Raw genomic sequence first — 22,223 nt, forward strand, 5'->3', positions numbered from 1 at the left:
AGAACAAGCAGATCATTAACCTTTTAAAAAAATAGACTTCTTCAAGGATCTGTACTGGCTCCAATACTCTTCATTTTTTGCACCAAATACAACCAGTAACAAATTTTACTATGCAGTTGATTTAGGGACAGCCACTGAAAACAAAACACTAGAAGAAGGAGACATTGTTCTTTACAGAGACTTAGAAACATTGAATCAATATTATAACGTGAAGACTCTGCCAAAATCCATCAAAGACAGAAGTGTAACTTAAATAACTAAATAGCTAACGAATAGTTCAACAACAGATTCTACCAAAACTGTGCAAGACACAATTTCTACCCTAAATAACTTGTCATTACACTGGGCTAATCACTTACATGAAGCACATGGAAAATACGAGCCAGAAAGTGAACATACGAGTACATATCACTGTATGATAAAGAAGTTTGTTGGGACCTCACAAGGAGCTGATGCATCGACCTTGCACACTGTGGCCTCAGCTATGGTATATTCAGTGGTGGAATATTGCCTCCCTTTACAGCAGTTGAGTGTCCATATCAGCAAGTTTGGTGCCCACTTGAATTACTGCACGAAAATCATCACAGGTACACTGAAATCCACACCCGCTCCCTAGGTGCACATTATCAGTAATATTCCACCACCAGAACTAAGATGATGGGTGCCATTGTACAGGAACAGATGAACCTACAACGTCGAAACAACCCACAGGACCTACCAATCACAAGATCCTAAATAGCCCTCCACAAACCCATCTTAAATCCTGGAATCACTTATGGCTGAGGTCACTGAACACAGCCTGATGGTTAAAGGAGACTGGCGAAAAAAATTGAATGCCACCAGGGCACAGACATGGCACAGTTGCAGTATGTAGGCTATGTGGAACACAAGATCATATTGTATGGGGGGCACTATGCAACAAACTGGTCTGTGACTTCAGAGTCTGAGACCAAACTGTAGAGCACATTGCACATGAATGACCTTTAATGAAGTAAACAGGTCCTTCCAGAACGTTATGGATGTGACTCCTCCTGCATTGAATTGGATGCACTTCTTGAACATCTAGCTTTGATGAAAACTCAAACATGCCATAGCAAATATTGGTCTTATTTATATTGTGCAGTATTGTATTTTATTTTATATAATATTAATCACTCATTAACATTGGTATATAAAATACCTGTATATAATGTATAAAATAAATGTATATAAAATACATGTTTTATATTGCCATACGATAAATAAAAATAAAAAGTCAATGAAGCTAAAGAAAACAAAACTTAGCAGTTTTGTGTACTGTGAATTGGTAACCGTTTAAAACACAAAATAATTATTGTAAGAGAAGATCAATGAGACTGAAAAGCCATCCAAAACAGGTTGACATTCTTACTAGTGTCATGAGCTTTGTGAATACAGACTGACATAGGTATGTGTATTCAGTGATGTGTTTCAATAGTTTTTCATTGGCTGGGTGAATTCTTTTAGAAGGTTTGCATTAAGTGATTTTTAAGTATACAGGGTGTACCAAAAAGGATGGCACAAACTTACACAGCTGGAAGTACACGACAATAGAAGCACAAATGCCCCAGTAAACATGGGTCCGCAAATGAGCTGCTTGCGAGATAATCATGACTGTATGGCTCACATCATTGTAAACATCGTCCTAGTTTGTACACATTAATTTGAAATTTAGAGTTTACTATTGGATTGTACATCACAATTAGTTCAAATTTCGCATATGGGGTACCTATTAAAGGATGTGTTCAAAGTGTTTTCTTTGCATTTGGATGTAGTACTGTGCTCGTCTCTGCAATGAATTTCGAATCTTTTCAAAAACCCCTGGATCATTCCAGAATTCTTGACAAGCATCTACAACTCTCTGCTCCACACATTCAGTGAGAAATGTTGCTGATGTGGTGATTCATGAACAGCATGTGGGTTTATTTAACACCACAAATTTGTATTATGATAGTTAAACATACCATTACGTGTGAATCCTGCCTCATCTATAAATAAAATGTTACATGTGAAACAAGGGTTGACTACAGCCTGCTGTTGCAGCCACCAACAAAACATCACTCTAGGAACAAAGTCCGCATCATTGAGACACTGAACGCGTTGGACATAGTAAGGGTACAATAAACTGTGATGTAAAATTCTCCATACACTACTGTGGCTTAGTACAGGCACTTGTGTGGCAGTTCTTCTCATCGAGGTTCCTGGAGAGCGCTGTACTGCTTCCAATACCATATCCCCAACCTCAGGCACAATACAAGCAGGCCTACCTCCTGCTCTGCAATGTGCAAAACCCCTGTGTTCTCTCAGGCCCTGATGGACCCTTGTAAATATATGACTTTCGGGGTGTCTTCGATCAGGATATGTTCCTTGGTACAAGCTTGCAGCCTCCCATGCATTGCCATTAGCCTTATCGTACATGAAATGCATATCCACATACTCTTCCTTACTGTACGGTTCCATTGTAACTACAACAAAACACAGCACACATGGCACTCCTCAGACATGACTGATACCCTTTGAGACTGTGTTCTGTATCCGTCATGTCCATTCTGCGTGTATAGTGTGACCCCAACTCTACCTCTCGCCAATGTTCCGTTGTGCAAACAGCAAACATAGGATGGCCTCAAGTGCGAAGGGGGAAACTGGACGACATTACAAACAATGCTGTCAGTGGTGGCTTGGAACCATACAGTCATGGTTATTTCGCAAGTGGCTCGTTTGCGGACCTGTGCTTACTGGGACATTTGTGCTTCTATTATCATGTAATTTCAAGCTGTATAAGTTTGCGTCATCCTTTTTGATACACCGTGTGTGTGTGTGTGTGTGTGTGTGTGTGTGTGTGTGTGTGTGTGTGTGTTGTGGGGGGGGGAGGAGCGGAAAGGGGGGGGGGGGCATGTATGTGCACTTTATTAGTGTGTCTTCTTCTACCTCTGATATCACAATGATATTACTCAGTTCTGCTTCCAGTCCCAGTAGCTTATCTTCAGCTGGAAGCATCCTGCCATTTATTGTCCCTGCACAGATTGGGTACAAACAGTCTAACCTTTACAAATTATGAAATTTTATTTACTTATAGTTTAACCTAACTTCATGTAACAAGATGCAGCCATAGAAGTAGCTGTGTGTACACTGTGTCATGAATACACTGCCTCAGTCCACTTATTACAACATGCTTTAACCCAGATGAAGATACTCACAAGCCTGGAACTTCTACATAACAATATGACCTCTGATAACACTATCCATGAATCACTAGTCCATCAGGTCCCTAGAGCCTGGTGAGATACAGGCCCAGAGCTAAGCCTCAGCAGAATAGGACTCTCCACAGTTTCAGTCCTTCAGGAATTACTTTTATGTCAATGGTCGAAGTCCACACAACCAGTCTGCATGCTACATGTGTCCTGGCATAGAGTCATCCCATTATGGCTGGTCGGTGAGAGTTAGTTTTCCACAGCAAAAATAGTATTCTGCCTGGAGAGTTGCAGTAGTCTACTTTTCATACCGTCTGCGACATGCGTTAGAGAGCTGCCCTTCTGGGACTATTCATCATACTACTGGGTCACTGTGTGAATGCTTATGGTGCACAACATGGGGTCACAAGAGTGGCAGGATATTGAGGAACACACATTTGTCTCGTTCAGCATCTGTTACCAATCAAGCTTGGAAGTCCCTACCACTGACTATGCCACTGCCACTGTAGCTCTCAGTTTCACGTGAATACATTTACTTCTCTGCCCTCACATTCATTGCTGTGAGAAGGTCGAATTCTCTGGAGAGGAGAAACTATTCAAAGCTCATCATTTGTTAAAGCCCGAAATGGTTAGCTATACAAATCTCACTTATTAACCATTCTACTGAACTACATGAAAATAAAAACAAAACTGATAACTGTTTACGACAGTTCATATTTGCTTGTGATTTTATTCTTGAAGTTTTATTGGTATAATAAGTATTTCATGAGGTTTCGAGATTTCAGCCAGACATCACAATCTTGCCAATGGCTAAATGGTTTCCAGCTGAAATATCATGGCCAGATATGCCTCATAGAATAATTAATAATTATTTGTGGTTGCCAAGACACACACACACACACACACACACACACACACACACACACACACACACACACACACACAGAGAGAGAGAGAGAGAGAGAGAGAGAGAGAGAGTGTGTGTGTGTGTTTTGAGAATTACATATAAAAAACTAATACTACTCCCACATCATTTATCTAGCAGGTATCCCATGTGACATGCCATTCTTACAGTAAAATATTAACAGCTAGTGATATTTAAGCTTATGACAAAACAGATACTGATAAGATTGTGCAGCATGAATGAATGTATTTTTCCAAGCTTATAAAAATAGGAAGTTACTGAATTTACACCAGCATTAAAAATATAGATATAACCTAAGTGACAGTCCATACGTAGTTATTCTGCACCAACAGCAGTACTGAACAAATTTGGCTCACAAGAACAACATCTATCAAAGAATTATGAAGTGTCTCCACATGATCAAAGAAATACCTATGGGTTTTTATAAGAAAATGAGTATGGGATGATGAAACATCACTGCCTGTCACTATAACAAAGCTGTTTGTGTGATCATCATACAATGAAGTATTATTTGAAAACAACAGTTCCTATTTTAAGTTCAGAAGAAGAAGAAGAAGAAGAAGAAGCAGCATAAAATGTATCCACACACTGATAATGGTACAGGGAGGACGACAGAGATACACAGAAAACAAATAGAAAAAGGGAATTAAAATTTCTGTGAATGAAAACACTATTGTTCCAAGGACTTAAACTGTTATTACATTAGCATTATCCATAGAAGTAACAAACAAAAAACAATACCTGTCTGTAATCTTTGTGCATTTATTCAGATTGAGATCTTCCACATTTCTGCACTGTTCAGCAAACGTTTCCATAGACTTGTCAGCTATTGACTGACATCCTCTTAAGCTTAACTTCCTCAAGAATCCACCACATCTCCTTGATATATTTTCAATCACAGGCCCCTGGAATGAGAAGTTTTGTGTAAACTAAAATATATTCAAAGTTTAAATGTAGTCAAATGATAACAAAATCATATATTCAGATAAATGTTGTACACTAAGGTTGCTTTGAAAATCATAGATCTGATTTTGCTCTCATTAGCTGCATAATGCATATCTGATACACACGAGAAGTCTTAAAAATTTTTACTCATTTATGACAAAGATTTAGCCAAACTGATGTTTTATATTCAACCAAATTATTCTATATGAACTAAGTCATGCACTAAGCAAATTGTGAGGTTTACTGCAATTTAATAACATTTTAGAGCTGTTAAAGAAAGAGAAAGGCTTCAATGCATATTAAAATGAAAGACTTAGTTTGAGTTCATGTTCTGTAAATAATTTCCATAATTCTAATAATGTGGAAATCGTCAGTTTACTTGTTATATATAGGGTGAAGAAAAAAAAAATGTTGCATTTGGCAGTCAGTATGCGATTGCTCATCACAGTTAAAGATGAAATAGTATCTAGCAGAACCTAGCCCCAGCAATAGTTTTAATAGAAATGAGACTTAAAAATGAGGCATGCAGCATGTCCAAGAACAGGTACCATTAACCATGTGCTGCACCAGAGATGTCCCATTAGTTCAGTGATATTAGGCAATGCTGTGAGGAACAGATATGCAGATTCACTGGTCAAGTTCACACCAAACCCCTTCCTCCCCCCCCCCCCCCCCACACACACACACACACTTTTTCAGTGAAAGGATCAGATTCTGTCCAATTTACAACTCCACAATGTGGTATCTTGTGAAATTCTTTCTGTTACTGTTATCTTTATTTAAATATCAAGACTTAAGATGAACTTCTTAAAGATGTAAATGGCCACTTTGTTTCAACCACAACACAAATTACATCAATACAAAATAATAGTGAATATAGTAACACCATAGGCATCCAATGAGGTACAGAAAACCCAATAGGTAGGCTACACTAAATTGCACATTATGCTATGCATTGCAATTCCATTCTGTATGTTTGATGTCTGGGCTTGTTTTCACAGAGGCAGTAAATTCACATACATGGAATGTTCACTTTAGAAAAGATGTTCAAAGTGACAACTTTGCATTTGCAAACACTTCGGCACTCGGTGGATCATACTTCGCTGGACCCTATGCAACACACCTGCACCCACCATTTCTGAAGCAGGATGCACGTCAGCTATTATTTCATATACATCCATGGGTGGAGAACTATAAACTTGCTTCTTTAAGCGTCCCCACAAACAAAAATGTAGTGGATTGCAGTCTGGGGAATGTGGAGGCCAGAATGTTGTACCTTGAACAGTCTAGTTCCCCAGACATGCTTCATTTAAATAATTATGCACACTCATTCCAAAGTGTGGTGATGCACCATCATGTCAAAACCATAGTTATCAAAAACAAAGTGGAATGTTTTCTAATGTGTCAGGCAAAGTATTGCAAAGAAACGTATGATCAGGGGAACATTCAACTTGTCCAACAACAGGTAAAGGCCCTAAAGCAATCCTCCCTCAATTCCAGCCCACAGGTTTATACCAAAGTGTGCCTGAAAGCTAAGTTCACAGGTGACATGTAGGTTGTGTTCTGATCAATAATGACGGTTGTGAAGGTTGAAAATACCTACTGGATTGAAGCTAGATTCATCAGTCCATATCACATTCTTTATAAAATATTCTTTATCTTCCACTTGGTGCCAAAGTCATTCACAAAACTGTACTTATCAAATGTGGTATTCTGGTCACTGGTGCGGAGTTAATGTGCAATAATATGGATCCAGTTTTTCATTGTGCAACACTTCAACAACCAGTCTTTGAGATATCTGGAACTGCCTTGCAATATCATGAGTACTTTGCCAATGTGAGTAGTGAACAGTTTCAAGAATCATATCCTCCATTTGTGGAATATGTCTAGTCCTTGGACGACCTCTGTCCATTACTTGTGGACAAAGATTACCGGTTTCCCGAAGGCATTGCTACAGTTGGCAAAAAGCATTCTTATCAGAATGGCACCTCTGAGGGTATCGTGCAGTACACACACACACACACACACTCACACACACACACACACACACACACACACACACACCACCACCACCACCACCACCACCAGCTTGGTTATTGGATACAGCCGACACCAAAAGCATATTGACAAATTCATCATCTCTGTACTCCATCAGGAAGATGCCATACATGAACCTAATAGGACCAGTTATGGTTGTACACTGTGTGGTTAGTAGACACAGGCATGCAGTTTAATGGATCCTACTGTCACGTAATAGGTCATGTCACAAAATGTTATACTGCTTATATATGGCAAGAACTAGAAAACGGACATCTAAAAAATAAAAAAGGGACTTGATGAGGATTTGAACTGTAGTATCATGTTGGGTGTGCATTTGATGTCCCAGCAGTCTACTCAGTGAGCTATGATGGCTGGTACAGTACTGCAGGGTGACACACATTCCTCTGAACATTCCAATGCACTGCATGATGTGATAGTGTTGTCAGCTCCTCATTTTCATACACGTATTTTCAAAATGCATCCAATCTGATTTTGCTACATAATCTTTTGACCTGAATCTAGATGAGGAATTGCATTCCAATCTGCAAGGGTGGCATTTTTTCTTCACAATAAGCAACTGAAGTGCACTCACACCTGGGTGCAATAATATTGTGGTCATCTAGTACACACTACTACACAGCACAATCTTACTAGCACAACATTTAAGAAAAAGTTAAATATAGTTTTCATCTGCACTACGTACATTACTATTTTTTAATTTAAATCTGTGTACAGAAGAAAGACTTATCCAGAAGAAAGTATTTCAGTGTAGATTTAAAATTTTCTTCATCGACTGTCAAACATTTTACGTTACTATGCACATGATCGAAGATTTTTGTGGCTACATACTGAACACAATTCTGAATCACCAACAGGTTTAGTAGTAATCAATCAACGTTATATTTTTTAAATAACTTCTTGAAGAAGCATGTACAAGATTAGTGTGGAAAAATGTAATGCGTTGTTCTTATCGCTTGCTTATGTGCAATGTTTATTTTCCAAGTTATGAATTGGCTCAAAATATTAGACACACTGATCACCAGTCTCAACTAAATAGACTCTGCACCCAATTTGCAAAATATAGTAAACTGAGTTTTCTCCGTGTTAACAAATACTACCTCAGCGCTTGAAAAGTATTTAGCACGCCCTTCTCCAGTCTGACTGCAAAATGTAAGAAGGCTATTTCCCACGAGGTCTGCTACACATGTCCTTATAAATACATCTACCTAGATATAAGAATGTCTTGCAATGTATTCTACCCAACTGCACTCATGTAGTAGATACGTTGCACTAGTTAGTAGTCAGATGGCTGCTTACTGCTGAAGCTTACACTCATTCAGTGCTGTATTTGCACAGTCCTCCATTCTCCCGACACACAGAGCACTGTACCACTGCCACCGCCACATCTGTTTCCTTTCTCGTTCTTTTTTACCCTCCTTAAACAACTGTGTGCTTATCATTCATTCTCTACAGGACCCCATCCCAACTGGCTGCCTCCTTAGTATTGTTAATAACAATGTTCTAGGACAGTGTATGTGTTCTATTACTCTGAATACACTGACGATACCCTTCTTTAGGTTCTCTCAATCATTTTTAAGCATTTGTTGTCTCTGGCATATTATCCCAAGTACCTGCTACCAAGTTACAGCTTCCAGCAGCCATCAGCAGCTACACAAATCTGGCTGGAACATCAGAATCATCTGTCCCAATTTATCTGCAATTTCCTCAGTATGTCCACACAATTTGAGCCACTTCACCTCATTTCCCACTTCTCACTGATCATTTGATTCAGAATTTCAGAAGCACCAATACAGTAAAATGAGAAAAAAAAATCTTTCAAAAATCTATTTTTGACAATTTCTTTTATCTATAGTTCTACAGTCATGCTATTAAACAATAGAATATTTCTGTTATCAGTTATGACCTATTTGGAGACAGCAACCTTCCCCACAGGAATCAACACACAATAGATCAGCCTATTTGTTCCCCAATATTCATAGCACAACAGACAGTGGCAGACAGACTAATGCTTTATTTCTTGAGTTCAGGCAGTCATTCAACAGGAGAAACAGGACTTGGTAACTGGTTTGGTTTGGTTTGGGGGATTAAAGGGACCAGACTGCTATGGTCATCGGTCCCTTTTTCCAAAGACAAAGAACACCCACAGAGAATAAAAACGAGGAACAGAAGAGATCACAGACGATACAGAAGAAGAGAAATTGAGACAAAGACAAAACGAATTAAAGCACACAGAGTGTGACGGTGGTTGGCCGACCATAGAAATAAAAAAGGAAAAGCCAACCACTTAGAAACACATTAAAAAGCAGTTTAAAATCATAGGCCAAAGGCCAGAATCAACACAAAACAATAAAAGAAAACAGAAACACTCAGATTAAATGATAAAATCCCCCTGCCCGAATAAAACGTAAAACTAAGTCAGCCATAGTGGAGTCGTCCGTTAAAAGGGCAGGGAGCGTATCAGGCAGCGCAAATGTCTGCCTGACCACAGCTAAAAGGGGACAGGCCAACAGAATGTGGGCCACTGTCAAAGCTGCCCCACAGCGACACAGAGGAGGGTCCTCCCGGCGCAGTAAATAACTCTGTGTTAGCCGGAAGTGGCCAATGCGGAGCCGACAAAGGACGACGGAGTCCCTGCGGTTGGCTCGCATGGATGACCGCCACACAGTCGTCGTCTCCTTAATGGCACGGAGTTTATTGGGTGTAATCCGATCGCGCCATTCAGCGTCCCAAAGCGCAAAAACTTTTCGGCGGAGGACTGCCCGCAAATCAGTCTCTGGGAGGCCAACATCCAGAGATGGTTTACACGTGGCCTCTTTCGCCAGGCGGTCAACATGTTCATTGCCCGGGATACCGACATGACCGGGGGTCCACACAAAGACCACAGAGCGGCCGCAACGCGCAAGAGTATGCAGGGACTCATGGATAGCCATCACCAGACGAGAACGAGGAAAACACTGGTCGAGAGCTCGTAAACCGCTCAGGGAATCGCTACAGATCACGAAGGACTCACCTGAGCAGGAGCGGATATACTCTAGGGCTCGAAAGATGGCGACTAGCTCAGCAGTGTAAACGCTGCAGCCAGCCGCCAAGGACCGTTGTTCGGAATGGTCCCCTAGAGTTAGCGCATACCCGACACGACCAGCAACCATCGAACCGTCGGTGTAAACAATTCCAGAGCCCTGATACGTGGCAAGGATGGAATAAAAGCGGCGGCGGAAGGCCTCTGGAGGGACCGAGTCCTTCGAGCCCTGTGCCAAGTCGAGCCGAAGGCAAGGGCGAGGAACACACCACGGGGGTGTACGCAGAGGCGCCTGGAAAGGAGGCGGAACAGGGTAAAACCCAAGCTCGCAGAGAAGCTCCTTGACGCGTACGGCGATCGGACAACCCGACCGGGGCCGACGGTCCGGCAGATGGACGACCGAATGCGGGAACAGGACACGGTAATTTGGATGCCCGGGCAAACTAAAAACATGGGCAGCATAAGCAGCCAGTAATTGTTGGCGTCGTACCCGCAGTGGAGGTACACCTGCCTCCACTAGTACGCTGTCCACAGGGCTGGTGCGGAAAGCACCAGTGGCAAGGCGTATCCCGCTGTGGAGAATTGGGTCCAGCATCCGTAACGCAGATGGGGATGCTGAGCCATAAGCCAGGCTCCCATAATCCAGACGGGACTGGATTAACACCTGGTAGAGCCGCAACAGGGTAGAGCGGTCGGCGCCCCAGCGGGTGTGGCTCAAGCATCTCAGAGCGTTTAGATGCCGCCAACACGTCTGTTTCAGCTGCCGGATATGAGGCAGCCAAGTCAACCGGGCATCGAAAACCACCCCCAAAAACCTGTGGGTCTCCACCACAGCAAGGAGTTCGTCGGCAAGATAAAGCCGCGGCTCAGGATGGACTGTTCGGCGCCGGCAGAAATGCATAACGCGGGTCTTGGCTGCCGAAAACTGAAACCCATGCACTACAGCCCAAGACTGTGCCTTACGGATAGCGCTCTGTAGCTGACGTTCAACAGCTGCAATGCCAGTAGAGCTGTAGTAAAGGCAGAAGTCGTCAGCATACAGGGAAGCGGAGACAGAATTTCCCACGGCCGCAGCAAGCCCGTTAATGGCTATTAAAAACAGACAGACACTTAAAACAGAGCCCTGTGGCACACCGTTCTCCTGGACGTGGGAGGAACTACACGAGGCCGCGACTTGCACGCGGAAGGTACGACACGACAGAAAATTGCGGATAAAAATCGGCAGAGGACCCCGAAGACCCCACCCATGAAGCGTAGAAAGAATGTGATGACGCCATGTCGTATCGTACGCCTTCCGCATGTCGAAAAAGACAGCGACCAGGTGCTGACGGCGGGCAAAAGCAGTACGGATGGCCGACTCCAGGCTCACCAGATTGTCGGTGGCGGAGCGGCCTTTACGGAACCCACCCTGAGACGGAGCCAGAAGGCCCCGAGACTCCAGTACCCAACGCAAGCGCCGGCTCACCATCCGTTCAAGCAACTTACAAAGAACGTTGGTGAGGCTAATGGGACGGTAGCTGTCCACCTCCAGAGGGCTCTTTCCAGGTTTCAAAACGGGGATGACAACGCCTTCCCGTCATTGCGACGGAAACTCCCCCTCGACCCAAAGACGGTTGTAAAGATCGAGAAGGCGCCGCTGGCAGTCCACTGAAAGGTGTTTCAGCATCTGACAGTGGATGCCATCTGGCCCAGGAGCGGTATCAGGGCAAGCAGCTAGGGCACTGCGAAATTCCCACTCACTGAATGGAGCATTGTAAGATTCCGGGTGGTTGGTGCGAAACGAAAGGCTCCGACGTTCCAGCCGCTCTTTAATGGAGCAGAAGGCCTGGGGGTAATTCTCAGAAGCGGAACTCATAGCAAAATGCTCTGCTAAGCGATTTGCAATGACGTCGGAGTCAGTACAAACGGCTCCATTCAGTGAGAGCGCAGGGACGCTGGCAGGGGTCCGATAGCCGTAGACGCGTCGAATCTTGGCCCAGACCTGCGAGGGAGTGACATGGAGGCCAATAGTGGACACATACCGCTCCCAGCACTCCTCCTTGCCTTGGCGGATAAGGAGGCGGGCCCGCGCACGCAGCCGTTTGAAGGCGATAAGGTGGGCTAAGGAGGGATGTCGCTTGTGATGCTGGAGCGCTCGCCGGCGATCTTTAATCGCTTCAGCGATCTCAGGCGACCACCAAGGCACAGCCTTCCGCCGAGGGGACCCAGAAGAACAGGGAATGGCAGATTCGGCGGCAGTAACGATTCCGGTGGTGACCGATTGAACCACCGCATCAATGTCATCAGTAGAGAGGCGCAAAAGCGGCAGTGGAGGAGAACAAATCCCAGTCAGCCTTATTCATAGCCCATCTGCTAGGGCTATGAGAAGAGTGACGCTTTGATAGTGACAAAAAGAGCGGAAAGTGGTCACTACCACACAGGTCGTCATGCACACTCCATTGGACAGACGGTAAGAGGCTATGGCTACAGATGGAAAGGTCAATGGCGGAGTAGGTGCCATGCGCCACACTGAAGTGTGTGAAGGCACCATCATTTAACAGTGAGAGATCGAGCTGCGACAATAAATGCTCAACGATGGCGCCTCGACCTGTGGCCACTGACCCACCCCACAGAGGGTTATGGGCGTTGAAGTCGCCCAATAGCAAGAAAGGTGGCGGCAATTGGGCGACCAGTGCAGCCAGGACATGCTGCGAGACATCACCATCCGGTGGAATGTAAAGACTGCAGACGGTAACAGCCTGTGGCGTCCACACGCGTACAGCGACAGCCTCTAAAGGCGTCTGGAGAGGGACAGACTCGCTGTGCAGAGTGTGAAGGACATATATGCAGACGCCACCAGACACCCTTTCATAAGCTGCTCGGTTCTTATAATAACCCCGATAGCCACGGAGGGCGGGGGTTCGCATCGCTGGAAACCAAGTTTCCTAGAGAGCAATGCAGAAGAAAGGGCGAAGGCTGAGAAGTTGGCGGAGCTCAGCTAAATGGTGGAAGAAACCGCTGCAGTTCCACTGGAGGATGGTATTGGCCATGGCTGGGAAACGCGTGACGGGTCGGGGAAGGCAGATTACGCCGCTGGGTCACCTGCTGCCTCCAAGTGAGCACCTGTGCCAGTGCTTTCCATGGCGTCGGAGGGACTGGCGAGATCAAGGTCCTCAGCGGACGCCAGGATCTCCACCTCGTCCTCAGACGCAGAGTTTGAAGGTTGCGGTGGGACAGGTGCCACCGCAATGTCAGGATGCTTGGGAGCCTTTTTCTTCAACGGCTTCGCACGCTGTGCCTTGGGAGGGTCTGGCTGGGAGGGCCCCACTGGGTCAGTCTCAGGGACGGACGACGACCGTGAAGCCCTATGACCAGCGACCGGTTGTTGTTTCAAAACTTTGCGGGTGTCCGCTTTGACACTGGGCAAAGCCTGGGAAGGGAGGGCCCCAAGGGACCCCTTCCTGGCTAAGTAGCCGAAGAAGCCCTACGCTTCTCCGGCTGGGAAGGGGGGACGAATGTCCCCGATGGTTGGGGTGGTGTTGCTCCTGGAGTAGATGGAGCAACAGTGGGCGAAGTGCCCCCCACAACCAAGGGGGCCGGTTCATTGAGACATAGCTGAGAGGCAACAGTACGTGACGACACGGGAGAGGATCGGACTGCTTGTGCAGCAGCGGCATAGGTGGATGTCATGGGCACGGGATGTAGCCGCTCATATTTCCGCCTTGCTTCGGTGTAGGTCAGGCGGTCCAGGGTCTTATATTCCATTATCTTCCTTTCCTTCTGGAAGATCCGACAGTCCGGTGAGCAGGGGGAATGGTGTTCTCCACAGTTAACACAAATGGGAGGCGGAGCACATGGAGCATCAGGATGCGAAGGACGTCCGCAATCCCGACACGTGATGCTGGAAGTACAGCGAGATGACATGTGCCCGAACTTCCAGCATTTAAAACATCGCATCGGAGGAGGGATATATGGTTTCACATCACAACGGTAAACCATCACCTTAACCTTTTCGGTTAAGACATCACCCTCAAAGGCCAAGATGAAGGCACCGGTGGCTACCTGATTATCCCTCGGACCCCGATGGATGCGCCGGACGAAGTGAACACCTCGTCGCTCGAGGTTGGCGCGTAATTCATCGTCGGACTGCAGAAGAAGATCCCTGTGGAATATAATACCCTGGACCATGTTGAGACTCTTATGCGGCGTGATGCTAACGGAAACATCCCCCAACTTGCCACAATTGAGCAACCTCCGTGACTGGGCAGAGGATGCCGTTTTGATGAGCACAGAACCAGAGCGCATCTTGGATAGGCTCTCCACCTCCCCGAACTTGTCCTCTAAATGCTCCACAAAAAACTGGGGCTTGGTCGACATGAATGATTCTCCATCAACCGGTGTACACACGAGGTACCGGGGTGAATATTCTCCACCGCCTTCTTTAGCAAGACGTTCCTCCCATGGAGTAGCTAGGGTGGGAAACGATCTCTGATCAAATTTCTTCCCGTTGAGGTTAGACCTCGATCGCTTAGAGACTGCTGGTGGAGGCCCACCAGCGACAGATGATGTACCACGCTTCATTGCGGGTCATCCGCCCTGATGCCACCTACTCCGACCAAGGGCCCTCCCCACGGGCGCCACCCAGCCACAGCAATAGCCACCTGGCAGGATGGCCATTGCCGGGAGTCCTGATACCCCAGGGAGATGGGCATCTACTCCTTGGCATACGTGGGGAGTGAACGGCGCAGGCATCAGTAGAGCGATCCCTGTGTTGTCAGGGGGCTACAACCAAGAGGGTACATGGCGGTCCCACCACAACGGACTGGCTACCGTGCTGGATGTTAGGTGACATGTGGTCCATGGGCGTCGTCAGTGCAGAAAATGGCCCCGCACAGTGCTCGGCAGAAAGTGCACGCAGGAGCGCATCCATGCCCAAGTGATGGAGAGCGGGCACGACTGCAATGCAACGACGAATAAGATGGCGAAAGTTCTCAACACAACACGGACACAACGCACCAAGTAAGGCGCCCTTCCCCAATCGGCTCGCTCTTCGGAAAAAATTTTGAGATATGGAGGTCAAACCCGACAGGGGACCATCACATAAGGCCAAAACGTTTGAGATTCCTTTTAGTCGCCTCTTACGACAGGCAGGAATACCGCGGGCCAATTCTAACCCCCGAACCCACAGGGGGTACTTGGTAACTGATTATCACAGGAAAACACCATGCACATAAATGACCTGGAGGATATGTTTTCATTTTGGATTTTATACTAGGAAGAATTAATAAAGATACAAAAACTTAAGGGAACAGCTCTCTCATGTTCATTTACTCTCATTCAGAGTGTCACAGAGATGTATAATACAACGCTAGTGGCAGACACAACAGTTGAGACAATGTGCACTATGTCGTTGTTGCTATTGTACTGTTAAGATAATCAGATCACATAACTGAAGAAGAGTGAGCACTGTATTATTTCCTCCATTATGTGTCTCATGAAATGACCATGGCACTAAAATGAGAGATATTTGAGCTTACAAAGTGATAGCTAATCCCCCAGGGAGCTTTCACAAGGACTGGGGAAAATGATTACGGTACACAACATATCCTCCAACATACACTGACAGTACAAAGGTAGGTATAGATCTATAAAATGTACTGACTATACTTTATGTATGGTACATGGAACAACATTCACACATTTAAAAAACAGGAATGGATCCAAACCTGAAACCTACCACCACCATTCATGATTCCTGCCACCACCACTAAATTCTTTACTCCTACAGGTGTTGCTAAAATTTTTCAACAATATTTGTTGCAATCTTTTTCCTGGATGTTATTCAATTTAAGTGTCTAAAATACTGTTAACTTCCTAAAATTTAAGATTTTAAGATAATACTACAATCTACAAAATAAAATTCTTTCACCAGGAAAAACTTAAAAAATGGAAATAAAGTTATATTTTGTTATTTAATGTGTATAAATGGCCTTTTTACTTTGACTGTATCATGTGGAGTCCAAATTCCAATTTATTAAGTAAATTATTTCTACTTAACTGTAATACTATTATAAAGTATACCATACTACTTTCTCAAATGTTTTGAAGGAGAAATTATGACACTACGGTAATTGGGTGGTAATTACTTTCATTTTTCCTGACTCCTTTCCTTAAGAGATTGTTAACAGTGGCACGTTTCAATTTGGTGAAAAACGTTTCCTTGCTAGTGGTGCATTATACATGACAGTAATCGTTCAAATGGCTCTGAGCACTATGGACTTAACATCTTAGGTCATCAGTCCCCTAGAACTTAGAACTACTTAAACCTAACTAACCTAAGGACATCACACACATCCATGCCCGAGGCAGGATTTGAACCTGCGACCGTAGCAGTCCCGCGGTCCCAGACTGCAGCGCCTAGAACCGCATGCCCACCGTGGCTGGCATGACAGTAATGACACTAGTTATTAAATAAAAACAAATCTTCAGTATTGCATTTCAAATTTTCTAGGACATCTCCAGCACACATGGTGAGGCAGGTAAGAACAAAAAACTCCAAATACACAGTTATTATAAATGATTGAAGTGATTTCATAAATTCACTGTAGCTGCATTGAACTGATATATTGTCAGAAATCTCTACACTCACACAGGAAAAACTTTTTTTTTTTTTTGTATTGTTGCAGCTGCACTTCAGATTTCTGTCACAAGAGCACTGCTATGAGCAGCTAGGCATGACAACGACAGGTGCTGAGGAAGTGTATGTTGTGCTCGAAATGCATTCATTCGTATCATCCTGCCATAACAGTGCATCGACCCTTCAGAATTAAATTAAACAAATATCCACCAGCTGTTAACTCCATTTGGTGACAATATTCACACTTTAAAGCTCCAGGATGCCATTGCAAGGGGAAATCAACTGATTAGCCTGCAGTGAGTGAGGAAATGGTGACCACATGTGGGAGAGTTTACATGTAGCCCACAGAAGTCAACAAACAGGGCAGGCATAGGGCTGATCGTATCACAAGTGACCATTTTGAAGATCTTGAGGAAATGAATGAAGCTGAAGCCTTACCACTTGCAATGGCTACAAGCATTTACTCCAGATGACAAAGTCAGCTGCTTCGAATTTTTGGCACAGTTTCCAGACCCCATGGAAGGGTGTGGGTTGTGTGAGAAACTCATCTTCAGTGATGAAGCAAAATTTTTTGTGAATGGTACCATTAACAGGCACAATTTGGAATCTGGGGGGGACAGGGAATCACTATGCTATTGTGCAGCACATTCAAGATTCGCCAAAATTTAGTGTGTTGTGTACAGTCTCATGGTTTGAAGTTTACAGACCCTTTTTCTCCTGCAAAAAGACCATTACAGGACAAAATGTAGTGGGATATGCTGGAAAACTGGCTCATGCCACAACTGGAGATCTACAGTGTGGACTTTACTTACAAACAGGATGGTGCTCCATCCCGCATCCATCACGATGTTCACAATTTCTTAAACAGGAAACTGAGAAACTGATGGAATAGTCATGGTGGGGCTGATGATCAGCAATTTATGTCATGGCCTCAACGATCTCCCAACCTAATCCTATGTCAAATAATATAGCTACAGAAAATCTGTGAAATCACTTTATTATAAATGATTAATCTTGTATACCCGAACTAATAAATATATCAATGTGCAGTTTTCACTAAGTTATTGTAGCCAATGTAGCAAATTTCCTAACAAAAGTATATAATTTTTAAATTTTATAGCTGGCAAGTTACAAGAAAAACTTTCTTTTTTTAATTTTCATACAGAAATATATAATTTTTCACTGGCATTGGAACAAGTTTTCGGAGAGGACTTGAAGAAAACAGCATGTATGGAAATTGATCAAATAGTAACAAGTTAGCACCACTACAAACCACTGTGAGGGGAAGAGATCACACAATAGTGTGCCTTATTGTGTAGACTGCATGGACACAAGTAACTCACACACAGTTAGTTTGCTTACCTATGGGCATTAATCTCGTAATGTCTGTGGTCTGATGATGTGATGCTATTCATACATTCACAATATACACAACAGTCAAAAAAGTGGATAGGGCTTTTCTTTGGAGCCAATGTCATCAGACATTAGAGCAGCAGTGGAACAGTACGCTAGAAGGCATCCTGATTTTGGAAAGCCCTTGTGATCTGTCTATTATTTAAAACCTTCCAAGAACCTGGAAACGTAAGGAATAAAATACGCCAACAAAAAAGAAGAGGAACAAATCTGAGAAATGCTTCTAACATTTTAGCAGTAGTAAGACACAATCCATGTGTCACTACAAAGCAGCTTCAATGTACGAGTGTTAACAGCCAAAGAAAGGTTCTGCAAATACTGCACTCCAACATATTTCATCCTTTCCACATTTTGTTCCATCAATAACTTAATGGCAATGACTTTCAACATCTGTTATAGTACTCAGAGTGGTGTCTATGAAAGCTGTAAAGATATGTGGTATTTCTATGAACGAATTTGTTTACAGATGATGCATTTTGAAGAAACTATGAGCAAATCATTCTTCACAACACACACTACTGACCAGTGGAAAATCCATGCTGGCTGAGATAAGTCAAAATATGGTGGGTGTTCCCGAGAATCTAATCATTGGTCTCTGTTTTATTGATGAATCAAGTATGGACAAACATGCAGTCCCAGCTATTGGAAGATAACCCATGGACATAGGGCATTTCATGTGGTATCAACTGGACAAATGTCCCATCCATTCTACACAGATAATTAAAGACCTTTTTAATTGAGCATTTAGAAATTGGTGGACTGGTAACATCTGTTGTTGTTGTTGTTGTTGTTGTTGTTGTGGTCTTCAGTCCTGAGACCGGTTTGATGCAGCTCTCCATGCTACTCTATCCTGTGCAAGCTTTTTCATCTCCCAGTATCTACTGCAACCTACATCCTTCTGAATCTGCTTAGTGTATTCATCCCTTGGTCTCCCTCTACGATTTTTACCCTCCACGGTGCCCTCCAATGCTAAATTTGTGATCCCTTGATGCCTCAAAACATGTCCTACCAACCGATCCCTTCTTCTAGTAAAGTTGTGCCACAAACTTCTCTTCTCCCCAATCCTATTGAATACCTCCTCATTAGTTACGTGATCTACCCACCTTATCTTCAGCATTCTTCTGTAGCACCACATTTCGAAAGCTTCTATTCTCTTCTTGTCCAAACTAGTTATCGTCCGTGTTTCACTTCCATACATGGCTACACTCCATACGAATACTTTCAGAAACGACTTCCTGACACTTAAATCTATACTCGATGTTAGCAGATTTCTCTTCTTGACAAACGCTTTCCTTGCCATTGCCAGTCTACATTTTATATCCTCTCTACTTCGACCATCATCAGTTATTTTACTCCCCAAATAGCAAAACTCCTTTACTACACTAAGTGTCTCATTTCCTAATCTAATTCCCTCAGCATCACCCTACATAATTCGACTACATTCCATTACCCTCGTTTTGCTTTTGTTGATGTTCATCTTATATCCTCCTTTCAAGACACTGTCCATTCCGTTCAACTGCTCTTCCAAGTCCTTTGCTGTCTCTGACAGAATTACAATGTCATCGGCGAACCTCAAAGTTTTTACTTCCTGTCCATGAATTTTAATACCTACTCTGAATTTTTCTTTTGTTTCCTTTACTGCTTGCTCAATATACAGATTGAATAACATCGGGGAGAGGCTACAACCCTGCCTCACTCCTTTCCCAACCACTGCTTCCCTTTCATGCCCTCGACTCTTATAACTGCCATCTGATTGCTGTACAAATTGTAAATAGCCTATCGCTCCCTGTATTTTACCCCTGCCACCTTCAGAATTTGAAAGAGAGTATTCCAGTTAACATTGTCAAAAGCTTTCTCTAAGTCTACAAATGCTAGAAACGTAGGTTTGCCTTTTCTTAATCTTTCTTCTAAAATAAGTCGTAAGGTCGGTATTGCCTCACGTGTTCCAACATTTCTACGGAATCCAAACTGATCTTCCACGAGGTCGGCTTCTACCAGTGTTTCCATTCGTCTGTAAAGAATTCGTGTTAGTATTTTGCAGCTGTGACTTATTAAACTGATAGTTCGGTAATTTTCACATCTGTCAACACCTGCATTCTTTGGGATTGGAATTATTATATTCTTCTTGAAGTCTGAGGGTATTTTGCCTGACTCATACATCGTGCTCACCAGATGGTAGAGTTTTGTCAGGACTGGCTCTCCCGAGGCCATCAGTAGTTCTAATGGAATGTTGTCTACTCCCGGGGCCTTGTTTCGACTTAGGTCTTTCAGTGCTCTGTCAAACTCTTCACACAGTATCATATCTCCCATTTCATCTTCATCTACATCCTCTTCCATTTCCATAATATTGTCCTCAAGTACATCGTCCTTGTATAAACCCTCTATATACTTCTTCCACCTTTCTGCCTTCCCTTCTTTGCTTAGAACTGGGTTGCCATCTGAGCTCTTGATATTCATACAAGTGGTTCTCTTCTCTCCAAAGGTCTCTTTAATTTTCCTGTAGGCAGTATCTATCTTACCCCTAGTGAGACAAGCCTCTACATCCTTACATTTGTCCTCTAGCCATCCCTGCTTAGCCATTTTGCACTTCCTGTCGATCTCATTTTTGAGATGTTTGTATTCCTTTTTGCCTGCTTCATTTACTACATTTTTATATTTTCTCCTTTCATCAATTAAATTCAATATTTCTTCTGTTACCCAAGGATTTCTATTAGCCCTCGTCTTTTTACCTACTTGATCCTCTGCTGCCTTCGCTACTTCATCCCTCAAAGCTACCCATTCTTCTTCTACTGTATTTCTTTCCCCCATTCCTGTCAATTGTTCCCTTATGCTCTCCCTGAAACTCTGTACAACCTCTGGTTCTTTCAGTTTATCCAGGTCCCATCTCCTTAAATTCCCGCGTTTTTGCAGTTTCTTCAGTTTCAATCTGCAGTTCATAACCAATAGATTGTGGTCAGAATCCACATCTGCCCCTGGAAATGTCTTACAATTTAAAACCTGGTTCCTAAATCTCTGTCTTACCATTATATAATCTATCTGATACCTTTTAGTATCTCCAGGATTCTTCCAGGTATACAACCTTCTTTTATGATTCTTGAACGAAGTGTTAGCTATGATTAAGTTATGATCTATGCAAAATTCTACCAGGCGGCTTCCTCTTTCATTTCTTAGCCCCAATCCATATTCACCTACTATGTTTCCTTCTCTCCCTTTTCCTACTGACGAATTCCAGTCACCCATGACTATTAAATTTTCGTCTCCCTTCACTACCTGAATAATTTCTTTTATCTCGTCATACATTTCATCTATTTCTTCATCATCTGCATAGCTAGTTGGCATATAAACTTGTACTACTGTAGTAGGCATGGGCTTTGTGTCTATCTTGGCCACAATAATGCGTTCACTATGCTGTTTGTAGTAGCTAACCCGCACTCCTATTTTTTTATTCATTATTAAACCTACTCCTGCATTACCCCTATTTGATTTTGTATTTATAACCCTGTAATCACCTGACCAAAAGTCTTGTTCCTCCTGCCACCGAACTTCACTAATTCCCACTATATCTAACTTTAACCTATCCATTTCCCTTTTTAAATTTTCTAACCTACCTGCCCGATTAAGGGATCTGACAGTCCACGCTCCGATCCGTAGAACACCAGTTTTCTTTCTCCTGATAACGACATCCTCTTGAGTAGTCCCGGCCCGGAGATCTGAATGGGGGACTATTTTACCTCCGGAATATTTTACCCAAGAGGACGCCATTATCATTTAATCATACAGTAAAGCTGCATGTCCTCGGGAAAAATTACGGCTGTAGTTTCCCCTTGCTTTCAGCCGTTCACAGTACCAGCACAGCAAGGCCGTTTTGGTTAATGTTACAAGGCCAGATCAGTCAATCATCTAGGAAACATCTAGGAAACACAAAATGTTTAAATGCTTGCTATGGACTTTTACCTATGGGAAAAAAAGTCTTTCAAGAAAACAATGACATCTTCTAAATAAATGAAATGCCATGTAATGAGGGCCTGTGCTCTG

At 43.5% G+C, this 22,223-nt stretch overlaps 1 protein-coding gene across 6 annotated transcripts in view; it reads right to left on the reverse strand.

Annotated features, from left to right (window-relative positions):
- LOC124721389 (F-box/LRR-repeat protein 20) overlaps positions 1–22,223 on the reverse strand; it is a 288,331-nt gene that overhangs the window by 33,422 nt on the left and 232,686 nt on the right. For all 6 annotated transcript variants that reach the window (XM_047246325.1, XM_047246326.1, XM_047246327.1 and 3 more), the window contains one exon: positions 4,876–5,039. In XM_047246325.1, the coding sequence (XP_047102281.1) occupies positions 4,876–5,039 (164 nt within the window). The remainder of the gene's footprint in view (positions 1–4,875; positions 5,040–22,223) is intronic.

The sequence above is a fragment of the Schistocerca piceifrons genome, chromosome X (genome assembly GCF_021461385.2).
Source record: "Schistocerca piceifrons isolate TAMUIC-IGC-003096 chromosome X, iqSchPice1.1, whole genome shotgun sequence".
In the NCBI taxonomy this organism is placed as follows: domain Eukaryota; kingdom Metazoa; phylum Arthropoda; class Insecta; order Orthoptera; family Acrididae; genus Schistocerca; species Schistocerca piceifrons.